At 51.8% G+C, this 19,347-nt stretch overlaps 1 protein-coding gene across 18 annotated transcripts in view; it reads right to left on the bottom strand.

Annotated features, from left to right (window-relative positions):
• The window catches only part of JAKMIP3 (Janus kinase and microtubule interacting protein 3), a 55,373-nt gene that overhangs the window by 8,688 nt on the left and 27,338 nt on the right, over positions 1 to 19,347 (bottom strand). For 5 of the 18 annotated variants that reach the window (XM_072931371.1, XM_072931368.1, XM_072931380.1 and 2 more), the window contains 18 exons: positions 17,941 to 18,060; positions 17,387 to 17,533; positions 16,859 to 16,990; positions 16,354 to 16,389; positions 14,936 to 14,995; positions 12,948 to 13,076; positions 11,427 to 11,555; positions 9,562 to 9,645; positions 8,857 to 8,919; positions 8,096 to 8,194; positions 7,118 to 7,216; positions 6,970 to 7,029; positions 5,349 to 5,414; positions 4,938 to 5,006; positions 4,792 to 4,869; positions 1,811 to 2,014; positions 1,468 to 1,533; positions 546 to 587 (listed from right to left, as the gene is read on the bottom strand). In XM_072931371.1, coding sequence (XP_072787472.1) covers positions 546 to 587; positions 1,468 to 1,533; positions 1,811 to 2,014; positions 4,792 to 4,869; positions 4,938 to 5,006; positions 5,349 to 5,414; positions 6,970 to 7,029; positions 7,118 to 7,216; positions 8,096 to 8,194; positions 8,857 to 8,919; positions 9,562 to 9,645; positions 11,427 to 11,555; positions 12,948 to 13,076; positions 14,936 to 14,995; positions 16,354 to 16,389; positions 16,859 to 16,990; positions 17,387 to 17,533; positions 17,941 to 18,060 — 1,683 coding nt within the window. Of the gene's footprint in view, positions 1 to 545; positions 619 to 1,467; positions 1,534 to 1,810; positions 2,015 to 4,791; positions 4,870 to 4,937; positions 5,007 to 5,348; positions 5,415 to 6,969; positions 7,030 to 7,117; positions 7,217 to 8,095; positions 8,195 to 8,856; positions 8,920 to 9,561; positions 9,646 to 11,426; positions 11,556 to 12,947; positions 13,077 to 14,935; positions 14,996 to 16,353; positions 16,390 to 16,858; positions 16,991 to 17,386; positions 17,534 to 17,940; positions 18,061 to 19,347 lie in introns of those variants that run through there. The other 13 variants (XM_072931374.1, XM_072931381.1, XM_072931376.1 and 10 more) reach the window with 11 other exon arrangements.

Raw genomic sequence — 19,347 nt, 5'->3', positions numbered from 1 at the left:
GCCATCCCGGCTGTGGTCATTTCTGGCAGCACACACAGAAATAGGGAAATTTATCCCCTACTTGCACGGAAAAGGGAGATTCAGGGAGTCCCTGGGCACAATGCCTGGAGGAACAGACCCCAGAAAATGCCATGTTGCCCCAAACCCACCTGGCTGCTGTCCTGGAGGCAGGACAGGCTCTCTGGCTGGGCAGGGAGAGGGGCTGAGGGTTTCCATGAACTTCCAGCACAGATCAGCTGGAGCTGCCCCCGATGCAGCCAGAGGAATCACCCCAGGCTGGGGCTTCTCCCTGGCTTGCCAGAGGTTTTCTTGCTTTTAAGCGTGCTTAATTTTTCCTTGTCCTTCCCTCTAAAGAAGGAAATTCTGTTTGACAAGTTTTTGCCTGCTGTTTTTTTAAAGGATTTGGAGATTTCCATTTTTGGGTTCTCTGGCATGCTCAAGATACCCTTCAGTCCTGCTGACACAGCAAAAGGAAGGTTCTTTTCTCTATGGAAAACAGAGATGCTCCAGGAGAAGAGGAGAGCAGAGGAGACCTGAGGGCTTACCTTGTGCATGTGGCCTGAAGGACTATGACCAAAGAATGAAAGCTAAAGAGAAAAATAAAAACAAAAATAAAAACTGAAAAGGGGAGAGGAGAGAGGGAAAAACGGAAGAGAAGAAAGAGATTAAGAGTTTACAGTGTGTTTAACTGAGAAACAAGCAGTGGTTACAGACAGAGCACAACAAAACTCTGACGTGAGCAGGAATATGGAGTGTGGAGTGAAGTCTGGGTGCTCGGGGCTCAGCTGGGCTCACGAGAGTGCCCGTGTCCCTCGGGCTGGTGACAGTGGCCCCTGCCCCTGCGAGCCCAGCCAGGCACAGCCACGGGCCCGGAGATGGGGGAGCATCAGCTGAGCCCTTCTGGCACCTGCAGCAGCCCGACCTGCCGAGCTCGGGGCTCACCTCGGGTGCTGGCCCTGCTGTGCCCGGGCCTGGAGGTTCAGTGGGCAGGGGAGGGCTCGGCTGAGGCCATTCTGGGGTAGAACACAGCAGTTTTGGGTGGCTGCAGAACGCTCTGTGACACGAGCCGTGGGCAGGGGAGGGAGGAGAGCAAAGCCCCTCGCTCCTGCTGGGAAAGGCTGCTCCTTTCCAGCCTTTCCAGGGGCTGGGACGGGAGGGAAGCAGGGAGAGCAGCCCCTTCCCAGAGCTCTGCTGTCTGATCCCTTGGCTCTGCCCCATCCTGGGCCATGGCCCCGTCCCTGCCCAGTTTCAGGCTGCCCCGAAGGGCAGAGGGGAGGAAGGACTCGGCTCAGGCAGTTCATCCCCTCCTCAGAGGGACAGGGGCAAGTGCAGGCTGTGCTCCTGGAGCTGTCCCCTCTCTCACAGCACTACACACACGAGCTCTCTCCAAGGAGGTTTCCTTGGCCCAGGTGAAATGGAGAATAGTCATGTGCACACACAGCAGCTGTCCCATCTGCATGACCTTACCTTTTCCTCTAACTCTTTTATTTGTCTTTTTTGGCCTTCAATTCTTTCTTCTAGCTCTTTAATTCTCTGTCAGATTTCAAATAAAAAAATATTTATTAACCAACCAAATACAGATGTACCCAGAAGATGCATTAGTTTGGGGGATAGAAATTGTATGTGCTGTGCTTCTACCACAACTGAATTGGGTGTTGGGCTGCAGGCGAGTGCTCTGTGCTTGTCACCGTGTGTGACACGGCAGGGACAGCACGCTGCCCTGTGTGCAGGGCTATCCAAGGCCTGGCCAGCTCGGGACAGCTCCCAGGGCCGCCCCTCGTCCCTCCCCAGGGCCCTGCCCCACACCCACCTGCTGGGCGTGCTGGATGAGCTCCATCCTTTCCCGCAGGATTTGGGCGTCCCTCTCCCGGAGCTCGCTCATCACCTGCCGCTTCCACTGCTCCACGGCGCTCTTCAGCTTCTCCTTCTCCTCTTCTGAAAGAAGTTCGGAAATTTTGGCTCCAGCTTCTTGCTGCAGGGCATCATAGAGCATGGCTTCTAATTCCAGAATTTGCTAATCAAAAACAATATAAAGCTGTCAGCTGGACCTTGTCCCCGGTGGGGTGAGGAGGTTGTGAGGAACGGAACATCCGACCCTGAAAGGCAACGGGAGCGGTGGAGGGGCTGCGTGCTGAGCCTCCCCCGAGGAAAACTCATCCAGGGGGAAATGCTCCAGGCTGCTCCATCCTGAGGGGCTGCCAGCAGCACTGGAGCTGGGACAGCCCCTGCCCAGCCCGGGCTGCTCCACAAACATGTGGGGCCAGCTGCTCCTTCCTGGGGATGGGAGATGGCCGTGGGGAGAGGAGGAGAGGGGAAAATGTAAAGGAAGGGGGAAAGGGAGAAGGGAAAATGTAAACAGGAAAAGGGCAAAAGCAAAGAGGTTCATAACAGACTCATTTGGTGAGTTACAGATATTTTTTACGTGTGTTTTCAGTCCCTCGGTTCCCCTTTCCCGGCTCTCTGCTCCCAGCAGAGGACACGGCAGCACCAGCCCATGCTCCTGCCAGAAGGAGCAACTCCCTGCCGAGTGTGTCCAGCATTTTGTGCCAGCCAGCCGAAAATGCCTCATGGGCAGGCATTGCCAGCCCTTCCTTGGCAGAGCTGTCAGCTCCAGCAGGGCTTGTGCCCAAGGAAAGGACCTGTCCTGCAGCTGGGCTCTGCCCCTGCCCCTCCCAGGCAGACAGACGGACTCTGCAGGCACTGGGCTGGAGAAGGGCAGGACAGGGGCTGGCCACGCTTCCCTGGGGCACTGAGGCTCTGGGGCAGCTGCTGCTGGCAGGCAGGGTCTGCTGCCCTGGAATCAGCACAAAGGCTGCTCCCCCAGGCAAGCCAAGAGCGAGCTGGAAGCTATTCCAGCAAGTTCGATCGGAGCAGGAGAAGAGGCAGCAGCTGGTGGCACCTCTGCACACCCCTCCAGAGCTGGTGGCACCTTGAAGAGCATCCATGGCCTCAGGAGAACCCCACTGCAACAGAATCATGGAATTGTTGAGGCTGGAAAAGTGCTCGAAGTCCCCCGGTGCAACTGTCCCCCAGCACTGCCAAGGCCACCATGTCCCCACATCCACAGGGGTTTCAAATCCCTGCTGAGTCTGTGTTGATAATTCAGCTCTGCTCAAAATCACATTTTCCAGCTGAGCTGCTGCTGGTGTTGGATTGGGTCTCAGCAGAGCCAGGAGAGCAGAACACTCCCAGCAGAGCAGTGGCACCATTACAGGGGCTGTGGCACGGCTGCAAATGGCTGGAAATGGCTGATAACTGCTGAAAATGGCTGGAAACGGCTGGAAATGGCTGGAAGTGGCTGGAAGTGGCTGGAAACCAGGCATCTCCGTGGGGAAGAACACATCAGATCTCAGGAGAAGATTCTGCTTTTCCTTTTCCAACAACACCAACCCTTGCTAAGCTCATCCCAGTGAAGTGCTGCTGTTGGATACCAGGATCTGTGCTGGGCCCAGCCCCACAAAGCCCCAGCCCTGCGTGGAGGTGCTGACCTGGCAGAGAGGGGCAGGGGGACCCCCCTGGCCCCCAGAGCAGAGCAGGGTCAGCCAAGCACTCCCTGGAGCAGAGCCTGCAGCAGCCAGGCTTGGAGGTTTTGCCTGCTAATCCTGCTGGCTCTGCTTCAGGGGATCGTGATCAGCTGCTCCTCATCTTGGGGGGCACAAAGGAAACATGGAAGTGAAGAGAATTTTATAAAGCAAAAGAGCTTTTCCCACTCAAATTCCAGGGCAGAACAAAGCTTCCTTTGCTGTTCTCAGGCTGCATTTGTGCCCTGGATCAAAGCTGAGCTGAGGACACGCGTGTGCTGCCTTCAGAAAATCCAGGAAAATGCAAATTACCCTCAGCCCCCTCTGCATGGGCTGCACCCTCCTTGCACTCACTGCTTCCCATCAGCTGCACAGGACAGAAGATGAGGAACCACGGAGTCCCAGATTGAGGCCTTAAAGAGCAAATTGTTCCATCCCCTGCCATGGGGATAAATACCACTGCAAGGTGTTCTAGGGCTGGGAGCACAGCTGAGGGGGCTTGTGTGCTTTCCGAGGTTTCCACTGTGCATTTTCTCCAGATACAGCTCCGAATGTGGCAAAATTAGTTCTAAAAGTCACCCAGAGGACAGAAAATGTATGGAGCAAAAGCTCCCCCAAATGGTTCAAGACACAAAGAGCCAACAGGAGGCAGAAACAGAGGCATAAACACTTCCTGACCTTCAGAAAGTGTAACTGTGCTCTAGGTTTATGTAGAACTGGAAAAATGAGATAAACTGAGAGGAAACTTCATGCCTTTTGTGGATATGTATAGAACATTTCTCTCACTGATAGAAACAAGACAGGTGATGACTGAAAAGATGGGTGAAATGCCTCAGGATCAGCTAATGATGGACCTGACCTAAAAGCAGTTTAATTCCAAATTTACACATCCCAGAATACCTCCAGCTGCTCTGGGTACAGAGGGTGCAATCCAAAATCCAAGGAAATGTGTGGGATAAAATATATTTTTTTTAAACTTAAGACAAATTGCTGAAAACCCAATTTCCTTATCAGTCTTTTACTGAAGCTTTGGCTGAATTAAAGCTGGTGTTGAGTAGGTTAATGTTCAGGTGCTATCCACTCAAACCCGGGAATTCTGGGCACGAGGAAGCCCTGGTTAGTCCAGGGTGCAGAGGATTTCTGAACTCTGATCCCGTGCAGCCCTCGGGGACTCCACAGCAGCACTGCCCGAGCGCAGCTTGCCCAGGGGCAGAGCAGTGGGCAGTGAGCTGGCCCAGTGTCCCAATCTGCCACCTCTGACAACCCTCACCTTGTGAGCCTGGTCCAGGGACTGCTTCCTGAAGTCCAGCTCATCGTCCAGGTAGCCCTTCTGCTTGCTGAACAGCTCCTGGGGAGCAAGGCAGGCTGTCAGAGAGCAGCACGGCCCCCGCCACGTCCCCCCGGCCCTCCCGGTACCTTCTCGTTCTCCAGGTCCAGCATCTTCTGCTGCAGTGCAGACTCGGTCACCTCGATCTGCTGGAGCCACTGGGGAGCAGAGCAGAGCAGAGGCACTGAGCAGGGCCCGGGAGCAGGGCTTGTGCCAGCAGGCAGCTCCTGCTCAGAGAGCAGAGCGCATCGGCTGCAGCGCTGCATTCCCTGCAGAGCCGCATTTCAGCGCTGCATTCCCTGCAGAGCCGCATTTCACCCTGGCCCTGCCCTTGAGCTCAGCCACACCTTGAGCTCAGCTCTGGCTGCACTGCTGGCTGCACAAAGCCTCTGTGAGGGGCTGCAGCTCCCTCCGAGCCCTGCCCAGAGGGCTGGGCACTGTCAAACACCAGGAGCAGGCGTGCTGCCCTGCTGCCCACCCACCCAGCCCGTGGGCCTCACCTTCTCAGCCAGCGTCAGGACAGTCCTGGCCTGGATGATGACCACCTGCTCCTCGTTGGTCAGATTCTGCACCAAAGCAGAGCACAATTACAACAAACCCCAGCGTCTCCCTGCTAACCCACTACTCGGGCCACTGCTGTTTCAAACACGGCTGCAATTAAATATGGCTGAGGAACAATAAATTGAGGCAGAGAAAATTAAAATTGCAATGCAAAATCATTGTGAAAGGCATTGTCACTATTCATTACCAGTCCTTGTCATACACAATTCTTCCAAAATTCTCATATTTACTGACAAGAAAAGGGACGCTGGATCTATTTGTACCCAACAGGATAAACACACGTTGACGCAGGACAAGATCAAGCTCAGCACAAAGAGCCCTGGGGAGAAGAGATGCAGTGCTCACCCCATGCATCATCCTCACTTTGTGCAGCCAAGAGATGATTTTGGGAAGCATTTATGGAGATGTTGGCTGTTCCATCATCTTCTGTTGCTTTCTCAAAAAAATCAAAGTACTGGAGCTGGGCTTTGCATTCCATCCCAAGGTTCAGTGTGCCCACAGGGTCACAGGAGAAGGGCCTGGGCCTCGCTGGGGTGGGACCTGAGTCAGGGTCAGGCAGGGGCTGAGCAGGGGGACCATGGAGAGCTTCAGCCTCAGGCACTGCTGGGACATGGCAGTGCCATCCTGCAGGGATTGAATCAGGGAATCCTGGCATGCTCTGGGTGGGAAGAGACCCTGAATCCCATCCAGTGCCCCTCTGCCATGGCAGGGACACCTCCCACTGTCCCAGCTGCTCCAGCCCCAGTGTCCAGCCTGGCCTTGGGCACTGCCAGGGATCCAGGGGCAGCCTCAGCTGCTCTGGGCACCTGTGCCAGGGCTGCCCACCCTCAGGTGTTTACAGTTCTGGTTGTGCCATGCCTCTGGGGATGGCGTTTGGCTGCTGTCCAACCTGTCCAGAGGGAGAGCAGGGGCAGCCCAGGTGTGAGAACAGTGGGGACCCTTCTGCAGCCCCATGCTGGGGTGGGCTCTGCCAGGAGGGTTCTGTGAGACCCCAGGCTGGAGAGGGGCTCTGCTCTCCTTGGCCCCTCCCAGCCCTGGGGCTCTGCTGATGGAGGAGAGCACAGGGGGAGACCCGCAGGTGTGTGTGCCCTCCATGTGCATAGCCATGTGCAGTTATTCACTGCCACCTGCTGAAGAAGCACTCACAAGTTTCTTGTTTGCTTCTCCTTTTCACAGCGCTGTTTTCACTTCTTGTTTAATATCCCGGTTAGTATTAAGGGTTAATGGGTTATAAGGCAAACTCAAAGTACACAGCTGCTGAAATGCAAAAGCAAAGCAAATGCAGAGCAAGCAAATCAAGAAACTGTGTGTGACCAGCGGCCAGAAAGCCCCAAACAGCAGCATCACTCTCAGAGTCACAGGGATCTCAAAGCAATGGGGTGACACGAGCCCCACACTTCGGTCTTCAGGCAGCAGCAAAACCTTTAAATGCCAGAAATGCTTTGCTCATCCCCGAGCAGAGGCAGCACAGGCTGTGCAGCACCAAACCAGGCAGCTTTGCTCACTCCACACGAGGACAGATATTCCCAAAAGCATGCACAATTTATTAAAGGAACATACACTTACGGCGTTATCCCCTAAAATGTCCAACTTTTTCATCAGCTCTGCTACTACGATGTCCTGACAAGAGAGAAGTGGAGAAGCAGGAGTCAGCACAGGCATCTGGCTTTGCTCAGGGGGAGGAGGAGAGGAAAGGAGCATCCCTTACTGTTACACCTTCGGCCTCGCAGTACACCTGCAGAGGGCTCTTCCCCTCCGTGAAGGGGCCGTGGTGGAAGGTGATGGCCGGGGAGCGTCTCTCTCTCTCCTGAAAGGACAGCAAGCCTTGGTCACCCCGGCTGTGTCACAGCACAGCGTGCTGGGATGGTCTGCCTTGGCAGGGCCCTAGGAGCTCACTGCACCCTGGCGATCTCTTGGGGTTCTGAAGGTCAGGGTGACCCCGAGATCGCAAAGAGTCTCTGCTCCCCTAGCCCGACACAGCCAAAGGAGGAGCCTGGAATGCGTCTGGTTGTGTTTTCAAGGTTGTTTATTTTCCCTTATCTGAACATTCTCTCTCTGACCTGCCAAGCTCTGCCTAGCAAGTCCACCATGGCATTCTGCCCTGAGCCTTGGGCAGCTCCCACATTATGTACTTAAAACCACGTGTGGATGTTTGCAATTTATTACCAATTCCCATCATCTGTGTTAGACTGTGAATCTCTGCCTCAAACCAATAGAAAAGTGTCACAATCACACCAAGACATGGAGGGCAAGGAGAAGGAGAAGAAGGCCAGGACATGCCCAAATCCCTCCATCTTGTACCCCCTTGAACCCCATTCTAAAATCCCAAAACTCTACTTTTCCACCCTGTGTTAATTCAGCTACCACATTACTCAAACCCTTGTGGTTTGCAATTCCTCACACAGAGTTGGCAGTTTTTTCCACAGGCTAAAATCAAAGCCACGGGTGTTTTTGACTTCGTGCCAGGGTCTCTGAGCCCCTGCCAGGGTCTGGAGCCAGCCAGGGCAGCCAGAGGGATGTCCTGGACTCTTGACAGCACCCCACCCTCCTGCCACAAGGAGCCACCATCAGCCCTGGTGGTGTTTGTGGCTCTCCTCTGGCACCCGTGCTTGGGTCCCTCCCTGCAGGGTGCCCCTCTGCCGTGCCCCCAGCGCCGCTGTGCCCGGCAGGGCCGGGCTGTGCTCACCTCCAGCTCCAGGATCCTGAACTCCAGCAGCTCGTTCTGGTCCTTCGCGTCCTGCACGTCGTGTTTGAGGCGCGCCTCCTCGGCCTCCATCTGCCTGATCTGCCAAGCACAGGGCACGTCCTGAGCTCTGCGGGCACAGCCCGGGCACGGGGTGCTGGGCAGGGCAGGGCTGAGCCCCGGCCACCGCCTGTCCGTGCTGGGATGCCCGATGGGGAGGAACGAGCTCTGAACTCCAGTGATGGCAGGAGGCTCATCAATGACTTTGTTATGCTATATTATACTCTATATTACACTAACAAGCACTATCACTAACTACCTACATCACTAACGAGACAGAAAACCCGTGACTCTCTCTGAGAGTCCGACACAGCTGGATCCAACTGGTCCATGAATCCAAACACCATCACCAGAACCTAATCCAGCAATCACCTTGGGTAAACCACCTCCAGAACACATTCCACATGGGCACAAACAGTGAATCAGATAAGAACTGGCTTTTCTCTGCTTCTCTCAGGAGAAATCCTGGCAAAGCTAAGTCCCTCTCTGTCCAGAGCATGTGAATGCCACAGCTGTCCTCGTGCACCTTGCACAGACACGCATGGGAATGCACAACTCCACTTCTCCAGCAGCTTTATAAGGATCTCGTGTTAAACATGAGTTACTTCCAGCAGGGCTGTGCCATACAGATCAGAATGCTGCACCTTCTGCGCCCCTCAAGACACAAATGTTATTTGAATAATGCAAATAGAGACATTAAATACCTTTTCTACCAGTTCCTGATTCCTTCTGTACAAGGCCTGCTTCTCCTCAATCCACTTCATGTCCTTGGGGAGGAAATGAACAACAGTGCAGGTGAAGCTGCAACAGCACAGCAGCAAGATTTCACTGAATCTCACACACAGAGGCGCAGAACAGTGAGAGCTGTGAAACTCGACCTCCATTACTTCCTAAAATAACTTCCTAAGCTAAACTTGTCCATATAATTTAACGGCTGTATAGTACATAAACTGAATAAAAACATTCCAGTGGCTAAAAAACTCTTTCAGGTGAAATCTGGTTTGCATTAAAAGGGATATTTCCAACTACGTGTTTACTATCAAATTTCTATTTTGCTAAATACAAGTTACATATTTCTGCAGATCAGGCAGACTGAACTTTATTTGGAAGCTAATCTCTTAGTCTGAGGAATATATAAAACCCACAAACCCAGAACATGGTTTAGCAGCAAGAACAACAATAAGAGGTTAAGCTGGGAAAGCAACAATTGAATTATTTAATATTTTGTTGTTCTCAGAAACATTTTCTGTTTACTGCTGTTGTGGTTTGGATTTTTTTGGAGGGTTTTTTTTGGCTTTGTTGAGTTATTCTTTTTTTGTCTGCAGAAGTGGTGGACAAGCTGCAATCAGCCTGGGAACCTTTCTGGTCCCCCAGCAGAGAGGTGGGGAAGGGGCTGGAGTCAGCATTACCTGTCCCTGCTCAGCCAGAGCCTTCTCCAGGTCTTCTATCTGAGCCTGGGACCGGTGTATTTCTGCTTGGAGCTGCTCACGTGTCTGTGGGATATGAGAGAGAAATTAAAAAACCCAAAACAATCTATGAAGAATAATTTAAAATAATTTTTTTTTAAATCGAACTTTCTCTGAAAGACCAAACCTAATGCAGTTACAGAAAAATTTTTAAAACACCAAATGCTTTTAACAAATTATTTTGAAATCTTTTAACAAATTATTTTGAAAGCTTTTTGACAAAAGAAATTCACAGCTGAGCACAGAGTATCAAATAATCAAATGAAATGAAATCCAGTCTGGGAGATAGGGTTACTGATTTTGAGATTTAACTCAAGATTAACAAAATGGCAAAGCAGAGCTGGCCCCTCACAGCTGGTCTTGGCAGGCTACAGCCAGAGCCTCCTTCCTTTCTCCAGGAAAACAAATGAAAATTATTATGGCACAATTCTGGGCACACCTGGTTCCCTTAAATTTGGGGCACGTTAAACAATCAGAACAGAGCCCCCATTACAAACTGGCAGATTTCATCGACCTTTGTGCCTTTGGTCCTTATCTATGACTTAGAGCCTTATCTGTGATTTAGTGCCATACCTATTTCACACCCATTTCTCATTTTTTACTATCTTTGTAGCTTCCTGCTTATTTAAATAGACACCACATTCCTACACATTTTCTGGAGAACAAATGTAATTATTGTCAGTTGTTGTATTTGTTACATACTTTCATAGAACGTTTTCTTTCCTTGAGCCATTTCTCTACCATTTATCCCATTATTTACACTGAAAGTGATTTTGTTTGCATGACCTACACTGGAGCCTCCTTTGGCCCACTATGAAAAGACTAAAACCCTGTCACTCTCACAGCTGGGCATGGCCTGGCTCACTGGAATTTTCCTTCCAGCTGCAATCCCCGATGTTTCAGACTAGATGATCATTCTGGGAGCACTTCAGGGACTGTCAGTTTTCATGCATCACACCTTGACCCACTCCCAGTGCTCCTACACCTTCACAGAACAGGTGTAGGAACAAATTAAGGCTCTGCAGGCACATTTATCCTGTTAAACAGCAAATTTGTCCCTTTCCTGGCTACACTCACCTTTGCAGGCTGGGCATGACCCATCCTGCAGCCCTCCAGGGAGTCATGGAATGGTTTAGGAGGGAAGGGACCCCAAATCCCACCCAGTGCCCCCCTGCCATGGCAGGGACACCTCCCACTGTCCCAGCTGCTCCAGCCCCAGTGTCCAGCCTGGCCTTGGGCACTGCCAGGGATCCAGGGGTGCCACAGCTGCTCTGGGAATTCCATCCCAGCCCTGCCCACCCCCATGGGGAACAGCTCCTCTGTGACTCCTTGGCACACACAGCAAGCTCCTAACAAAAGCAGCACTTCAGGCCAGCGTCCAGAGCCATGGAGACTCTGAGGCACACAGGCACAGGGCACTTTGCAATTTAATTAACAGAAAAATCTCAGCTATAAGCCTTCTAAACATTTTATGAGGAATCATGTAATCTCTCAGAGCCCAGAAGGAATTAAGAGCACACATTACATATTTAAGGCTATCTGTCCTAGCTCTTTATAGAAAGAGAGCTTACTTTCAAGGATTTCCCATAAAAAAGTCTCCCTGGATTTCCCTTGAGCTGATCAGAGGTGAAGAGCCCGAGCTGCAGCAGGGGTGGATCCTCACAGCCCCTTCCCAGGGGGCTGGCAGCACCGAGTGCCTGGAGCTGAGCCCCAGGTGAGCTGCAGGACAGCCTGAGCCCAGCCCTGCAGGTCCCCACCCTCCCTCCCCGTCCCACAGCCCCACTGCATGCAGGATGAGCCATGCAGACCTTGACTTCTCGTTCTGCATCCAGGGTGCCCCCGACCTGCTCCTGCAGCAGGGCGTAGGCGCGCTGCAGGGCCTGGTACTCCATCGTCAGCTGCCGGAACCGCAGCTCCGTCTCCTCCTTGGCCATGCCCTGGAGCACAAAGAGACAGGGGGTTGGCTCTGCTTTCTCTTAAAAGTGCCAAAATCACCACTTTTGAAATGCAATTTGGAAGCACGGTACAAAACATTTTGGTTAAATGCCCTCAAGCTGCCTCCCCTCCTTCCCCTACACATCTCTTGCACGCTCTTACCTCCAGGAAATGCAATACAGAAATAAAAAGATAATCCCTGCCTTGGAAAGATAAAAGCTTACCTTCCATATAGCACACCAATGACTGCACTGCCCTTTCTTACTGGAACAGGGAAAATCTTCACATTAAAGGTGAAAATGCAGCTTTCTTTAACAACAAAAGGTTTCAATTTGGAAAGGAAACCAAGCCTGACAGCCTCACTCAATTATTAAAACACCAACCCAGAGTTAATAGTTGTAGAAGTGGTGACAGCAACATGAAAGGAACCCTTCATCTTCTTCCCCCTCCTTACAATTTCCAGTATGGAATGCTTTCATGTCAGGCTGACCGGAATATTTCACTCAACATGAAATGGAGTGACATGGCTGGGTGCATGCACCAACTTCCCACTGGCTGAACGGGGGGAAGAATGCCAAACAGGAATGAAAAATAAACAGCCTCATACATACACAAATACATTCAGATTTCCTGCAGTGCAGCCTGGTAACCATCAGGTATCTTTGATGGTGGAGTGAGGAATCGTGCAGGCTCCCTTTCAGCAGGTTGAATGACTCTCCTGCAGCCAGCACACCGTGAAAAGGCTGCACATCATCAGTGGAAATTCTTGGTTATTACAGGATTCTTGTTAAGCCCAGAGCTGCGTAATGGGCCAGTGATCTGACACGCACTGGGGAGTGCATTTGTGGGGAAGCCCTGGCAAATACAGGGAATAATCCCTTTAATTTGTGTTACATCTGCGTGCTCTGCTCTCAGAGCCTCTGGAGCCCAGACAGGATCCAGCCTTCCCCTGGAGCACTGAGCTTCAGGGCAGCATTTGCTCCCTTCTCCCTCCACCAGCACAGACCTTTCTGCTCGGTGTTGGGCTGGGCTGGCCCAAACTGCAGCTGCCAAAACCTGCAGCCAGGCGCAGAGTGAGCACACCTCCCAAGGCCTGTCCAATTTCTCAGATTTCAGACCTGCAAACCTGCCATAAATTCAATATTCTCAGGATATGAGATTTCCAGCTTGGCGGGAAGTTGTGGAGTTCCTGAAGACCTGAGATTTAGAGATACTGACCAACATGCACAGTACCAAATTTAACAGGAGTGTCTCATTTTGTGGTCTGAGGCGACAGAACGGTAGGAGATATGAGAGAACAGCAATGAGAGACAGAAATGATGGAACAGAGCAGGGATTTCATTAAAAACCAGCAGCAAGGTTACAACCAGAGCAAGAGAGGTTTTGGGGAGTACCTCCTCCAGGTCGTCCTCAGGCGTGCAGGGGGTCTGGTCAGTGCGGTCGGTTTGGTAGGAGATGGAGGAGCCATCGGACTCCAGGGAAGCCTCCTCGTCGTAGCCATAGAACGTCTCCACCACCGGCTTCTGACGGAGAGCGGGGTCAGGGAGTGGCCCTGGCATCTGGACAGACTGCCTCTGCAGCTGGACAGACTGCCCTGGCATCTGGACAGACAGACTGCCCCTGCACCTGGACAGACTGCCCTGGCACTGGACAAACTGCCCCTGCACCTGGACAGACTGCCCTGCACCTGGACAGACTGCCCTGGCATCTGGACAGACTGCCCCTGCAGCTGGACAGACAGCCCTGGCACCGGCACAGACAGACAGCCCTAGCACCAGGACGGACACACAGCCCTGGCACTAGGACAGACAGACTGCCCCTGCAGCTGGACAGACTGCCCTGGCACTAGGACAGACACACAGCCCTGGCACCGGGACGCACAGCCGGCCCTGGGGCTGCAGCACCCTCCCCTCCAGGCTCAGCACCCTCGTCTCTCCCTGCTGCTCCTCCAGAACCGGCCCAGCCCTTCCCACGTGTGTCTGTAAAACCTTCACCCCACGGCAGAGCTCAGTCGGAGCCTGGAACTGCTGGAATCCCTCAGCTGGCACATTTGTGACACCTCCCAGGCCCTGCCTGCTTAAATGCATTTCCCTGCCAATTTCTCTATGGCCAAACACTCCTTTTATTTTGAGTGTTCACCTCAGCACGAGGGGAGAGCCGTGCACTGAAACATCTTTTGATCCCCTGGCATCACCATGGTGTCCCTCCTGTCAGCACCACAGCTTTCACATGAAAAGTCAGATCTTCAAAAATATTGTACTTGAAATTAATCACCACAGCAATGTGTTCGTGGTGTGAAGAAATCCAGTTTTCCACTCAAAACTGCTTTTTGTTTAAAGAAATGGTGGTAAAAAAACATCTACTGTAAATGCTTGAAAGTCAAAGACAACACTTCACAGCTCTAAAGATACTTTTAAGTGATGATTTACAAAAACATGCCTAGATTTCGGCCTTTGGTTTTAATTTGCAGCGGGTAACTTTTGATGGAGAATCACAGAACCTCAGAATGTGGAAGGGACACCTCCCACTGTCCCAGCTGCTCCAGCCCCAGTGTCCAGCCTGGCCTTGGGCACTGCCAGGGATCCAGGGGTGCCACAGCTGCTCTGGGAATTCCATCCCAGCCCTGCCCACCCTGCCAGGGAACAATTCCCAATTCCCAATCTCCCATCCAGCCCTGCCCTGGCAGTGGGAGCCATTCCCTGGGTCCTGTCCCTCATCCCTTGTCCAAAGCCCCCCCAGCTTTCAGAGAGCAGAACTGACTCCCTGGAAGGCCTGGATGTGATTTTGGGGATGACAGGAGTTATCTCCCATCTACCTCAATTAGTTATTCATAGGTTCATTAGCTCCAGCCTCACTCTAATTGTTCATTTGTGGATCACAGCACACTGGCAGCCCTGAGATTGAACCCTGCTGTGACATTTCAGTGTTAATATTTACATTAACACCCTGCCAAGCCCTCATTAACCAACACTCCTTTTTCCCTGAGCTCCAACCATTGCTTCCCTAACCAGCAATTTCCACATGTTACTAAACTCCATCATGAATTATTTACTACATACACATGTTTTCAGGCAGCACCATTAGAAGATCATTTGGAGATGTGTTAAATCATAAAATTTGTCTGCTCTTAAGAACCACATCCCACTGAAGTCCCACAGGGTCAATGCAGAGCATGAAAAGGCTCAGAATGCTCGATGCAAACAGGTCCCCTGCCCCTGCTTGAACATCCCAATACAGTCTGTCAATGTCCTTGAACCCCATCACCCAAATTTAAGTTCAGGACGCATTTGCAGACCCTTGAGGAGAACACTGCCATGGCCCTGAGGTGCTCAGCACCCAGCACTGTCCATCAGTGTGTCACCTAGAAGGTTTTGTTTTTTACCTTAGGAATTCTTGTCATTTTTTTCCTCTGCTTCCTGAACCGTAGCAGCTTATCACGTTCCTGCAAGAGTCAGAGACACGTGTTGGCTGTTTTCAGAGAGCAGGGATTGGAATTAACCACATCAGCACAAGGAGCCACCGGGGAAGCAGCAGACAGGGATGTCCCTGCTGGCCGCTGTCCCACACTGTCACCACTCCCAGGTTATTTACTCCAACATCTTTCAGGTTTGCCACAGACAACTAGAAATTGCTCTGTATGTCCATGAAAATCAAACTAGAATAAACTGATGGTAAGGTTCATGCTGAGGGTTTGGGTGTCCCTTGGAGCTGCTCCCCGGGTGACCATGGCCCTGCAGCCCTTGCCCTGCTCCTGCCCCTGTCCTGGTGGCTGTTGGTGGCTCTGGAAGGGGCACACACCCCACTGCCCCATTGCAGGGCCTCTTTGATCTCTGCACTTCCAGGCCCAGCTCCTTCTCTAAGGCTCTGCAGGTTTCTGTGCCTCTGGAGTAAGGTTTGAGCCTTTACTGCTGCCAACAATTTTTCCAATCAGAGGAAATAATAGAATAATAAAATTCCAGGTGGGAGGCAGTTTAAATATTACCTCCTTTCACCCTTGCCATCGGCAGGGACACCTTCCACTGTCCCAGGTGGCTCCAAGCCCCATCCAGGCTGGCCTTGGGCACTGCCAGGGATCCAGGGGCAGCCACAGCTGCTCTGGGCACCTGTGCCAGGGCTGCCCACCCTGCCAGGGAAGATTTTCTTCCTCTTTGTGGTATGAGGTTGGTTTTTTACAGTACTCAGAGAAAAGTCTCTGTTCTGGACGTGTAAAGCCAGGACTGCAGGGAGGGAAGCTCTGAAGGGGAAGCCCTCAGATGTCCCGTTTTGGCCGCTGGGTACAAGGATGTGGTAACCTTGGGGATGCTGCCAGGGGCTGCTGCTCAGCCTGGTGGCCAGCCCCGGGCCAGCAGCAGGGCTGATTGAACTCGCTGCCTGGCATGGGAGCAGCACATCCTGTCAATACCCATCAGTGGTGGCACCCCAAACACCCCTGCCCACCACAGCACAGGCATGGGGCAGGCAAGGACAGTGCTGAGCACGCCCTGGAGTGGGTCACACAAAGCCAGGGCTGGCCAGAGTGACAAAATGCAGTTCCAAGGGGACAGAGCTGCCCTGGAGATGGGGACACCTGCCCTCGGCCATCAGGGCGGGTGGTGGGATTAGAGCTTTCCTCCCCACCATCACTGTGCTTTTCTCTGGTGAGCAACTGTTGATAAAAAAATCTCCTCTGAGGAAACCCCTGGGTCAGCTCACTGCTGAACACAGAAGGAAGGAGAATAAATATTATTGTACCCTGCCTGCTTTCCATGAACAGCAATTTAAAGCACATATAGATGAGGAGGAAGATAATGCCACTCTTACCATGACACTCTTCACATAGCCAGCAGTCTCCAGGGTCTAATAAAAAAGAATAAAATAAAGTCAGTAACTGGACAGGCTTAGAAAGAAAGGGAAGAAATAAAAGTTATTTTCTAGAGGAGTATCATGATTTTGGTGTTTTGTTTCCAAGGACAGAGAACGTGTTAAGAATGAAGCAGAAGCCCAAGCCCAGGACTGCAGACCCCTCCCTGCACACAGGAACTTTCAGCCCCAGTGGTGAGTCCAGCTGAAGGAGCTGAAGTTTCCCCCCCAGCTCTGGCCACCAGCACATGCAAGGACATGGTTCTATCAGGCCAGGCCAATGCAGACTGAAAGGGTTTTCCCAAACACCACACCACAGATAAGTTCTATTGCTACTAAGCACAGAAATGCCTGCCAGGTTCCCCTGCTGCCCATCAGCTCCCAGAACCTCGACCACCCCTTCCTTGGGCTTCCTCTGCTCTGCCCTTGGGCGCTCTCAGGTGAGAACAGCAGCCTTCCATCGTACCTTGGAGAGCTCATCAATGATGTTTTGCTGCTCAATAACTTGTAGTCTCAGGAAATCCACTTCCCTTTCTTCCTGGCTGTGGTCAAGGTCATTTAGGGAGCTTGGTCTCCTTATCACTCCAGTTCTTTGCCTCTAGAATCCAAAAACCACGGGGCAGAGGGGGAAACGATCAGGAGCCTTTGCCAGGGACTTGTCTGGCCTCTCCCTTTACAGCAAGTAAAACCATCTCTCTAATGGTGGTCCTGGCAGCTCTCCTGCTCCCCGTTTGCTGAGCCCTCATCCAGGCTCCAAACGCCAGCTGGTCCTGCTCCTCCAGCTGGAAAAAGGGGCAGGGCCACAGGGGCAGACTTCCCAGGGATCGTGAGGTGATCCTGGCAGCAAAGCTGAAGGTGAACCATAGAATGCCAGATTAGTTTGGGTTGGAAGGGGCCTTGCCAGAATGGAAGAGTTTCCCATGGAACCAATGCCTGACTCCCTGAGCCCCACCAGCTCCACATCCCGCCAGCTCCCAGGAGCACAGCCACTCACCATGGCAATATTTTCCTGTGTCACAAATTTCAATTTATTTTCCATTCGACGTAAGGCATGTGACAACTCCTCATTCTTCCTACTGAGGCGTTTGTTTTTGTCCAAAATGGGCTTATACTGACTTTCTGCTTCTCTGAGACGCTTCAACTGAAAGATAAAGAGAAAAATAACACCTCTGGAGTTTTTTTCATCAAATATATTAACTACTTTCTGTAACAATCACAGTAGAAGTATTTTCTCCTGATGCAAAGCTGAACTGATCAAAACCTCTTGGGATTTCCCACTGGGGAGAGAGCAGTCCCACAAGAGAAGATATTCTGCCTGTGTAGCAAACATTCAATGTGGGGAATGTACTTATTTTTAAAAAGAAATACATACAATTTGAGCTAATGCCATCTTAGAAGTCCATTGTTACCCAAGCCCAGAGGGGAGCGCCGCGGCAAAGGCCGAGCAGAGGAGGAGCAGCCCCTCGTTTGCAGGCAGCACGGGAGCAATCCCGGGGTGTTCCTGGGACAGGGCAGCACGTCCCCAGGCCCGGGCACTGCTGTGCTCACCAGCTCGTTCCTCTCCTCCGACAGCAGCGCGTTCCTGTCCTCCAGCTTGCGGATGATCCCGCTCAGCTCTGCGATTTTCAGCTGGAAGCGCCGGGCGTCCTTTTCATCCAACTGCTGTTCCTAAAACAAAGATCAACTGCAAATAACTGCTCGTAAGTGAGCGCACAAGAGCACATTGGCAAAGCTCAAACTTCTTCTTTACCCAAATCCAAACATTTTAAAACGTTTTTGTGTACAGTGTATCCCATGGAACCCAACTGACCACGGAAAGCTGCGGGGCGAGACCAGTGGAAAGTCAGGAGTGGAAATGTAACAAAGAATGCAAATGCAGAGGTATGTATATGCATATGTATATGCATATGCAAATACAACGTCACAAATGTGACAATACAAATGTGCAACCACAAAGTTTACAAATGGTAAACTTGGAAACAGCAGAAAATATCAAAACTGAAGGCCGTGTTCCAATGATGCCACTGTTGAACTGAGAGCTTCAGACACATCGCCCACTCTGAGGACTCGGTCATAAGAAACTGGTATTAAAATTACTGAATGGGGAAAATCCATGCAATTGTGCATTGAATAAGCTCTTCTTCCAGAAAGCTGTGGCCCTTATGGGGTCCTAAAGGGTCACTCATAAGGCCACAGGGGTAGCACTTTATCTGAGTGAAAATGCTTCAATCAAATTAGAAATGAATAGAGATATAGGTAGATGTGTTCTCATTCAGAATCAGAGAGGAGTTACAGCTCCTGACATGCGTGACAGACTTTTCCCCTTCTCTATGACTCGTTCTGGTCTTTGGCAGGAGTTGAGTACAACTAGAGAGCGGCAAATTAGCGCCCACAGTGCTGGTGGCACTTTTGGGAGGTCTAGGGTTCCTCATTCAACAGGTGCAGGAGAGGCTTGGGCCAAAGAATAAAATAGATAGGCTTGCTCAGGTATAAGTTTTACACTTGTACTGAGACAATCAAGGCTGTTGCAAAAGAAATCTTGATGAGGATCAGCAATGAGGACAGGCTGCACACGTCAGAGGCACGAGGGCAGTTACCCAAGGGCTTTTCTGGGCAAAGGGGGTCCCCAGCAGGGAGGGGCCAGAGTTACATTGCAAAAGCCACTGTGGAAGGGTGACTCCAATCCAGTGTTCTGGCTATTGCAGGGAACAAACAGCAGGGAATAGGTTAGGAGGTTTGGCTCACTCTGTGTCCTGCTGACAGCGAGTAGCAGGAAAGGGGTGCTGGGGGGCTGCAGGGGCCCTGCTGCCCTGCACTGCCTTCCCCTTCCCTCGGGAACTGGCCTCGTACGTCTGCTCCCCGAGCCCCAGCTCGCGCCTCCGAGAGCTTGCACACAAACAGCGCTTGGTGAGAAATGCATTTGCATCGTTTGTTGGCAGAATCGTGTCAAACTGT

The sequence above is a fragment of the Taeniopygia guttata genome, chromosome 6 (genome assembly GCF_048771995.1).
Source record: "Taeniopygia guttata chromosome 6, bTaeGut7.mat, whole genome shotgun sequence".
Taxonomy (NCBI): Eukaryota; Metazoa; Chordata; class Aves; order Passeriformes; family Estrildidae; genus Taeniopygia; species Taeniopygia guttata.
The sequence above is the reverse complement of the archived record's forward strand: the minus strand, read 5'-3'. Positions and strand labels throughout refer to the sequence as shown.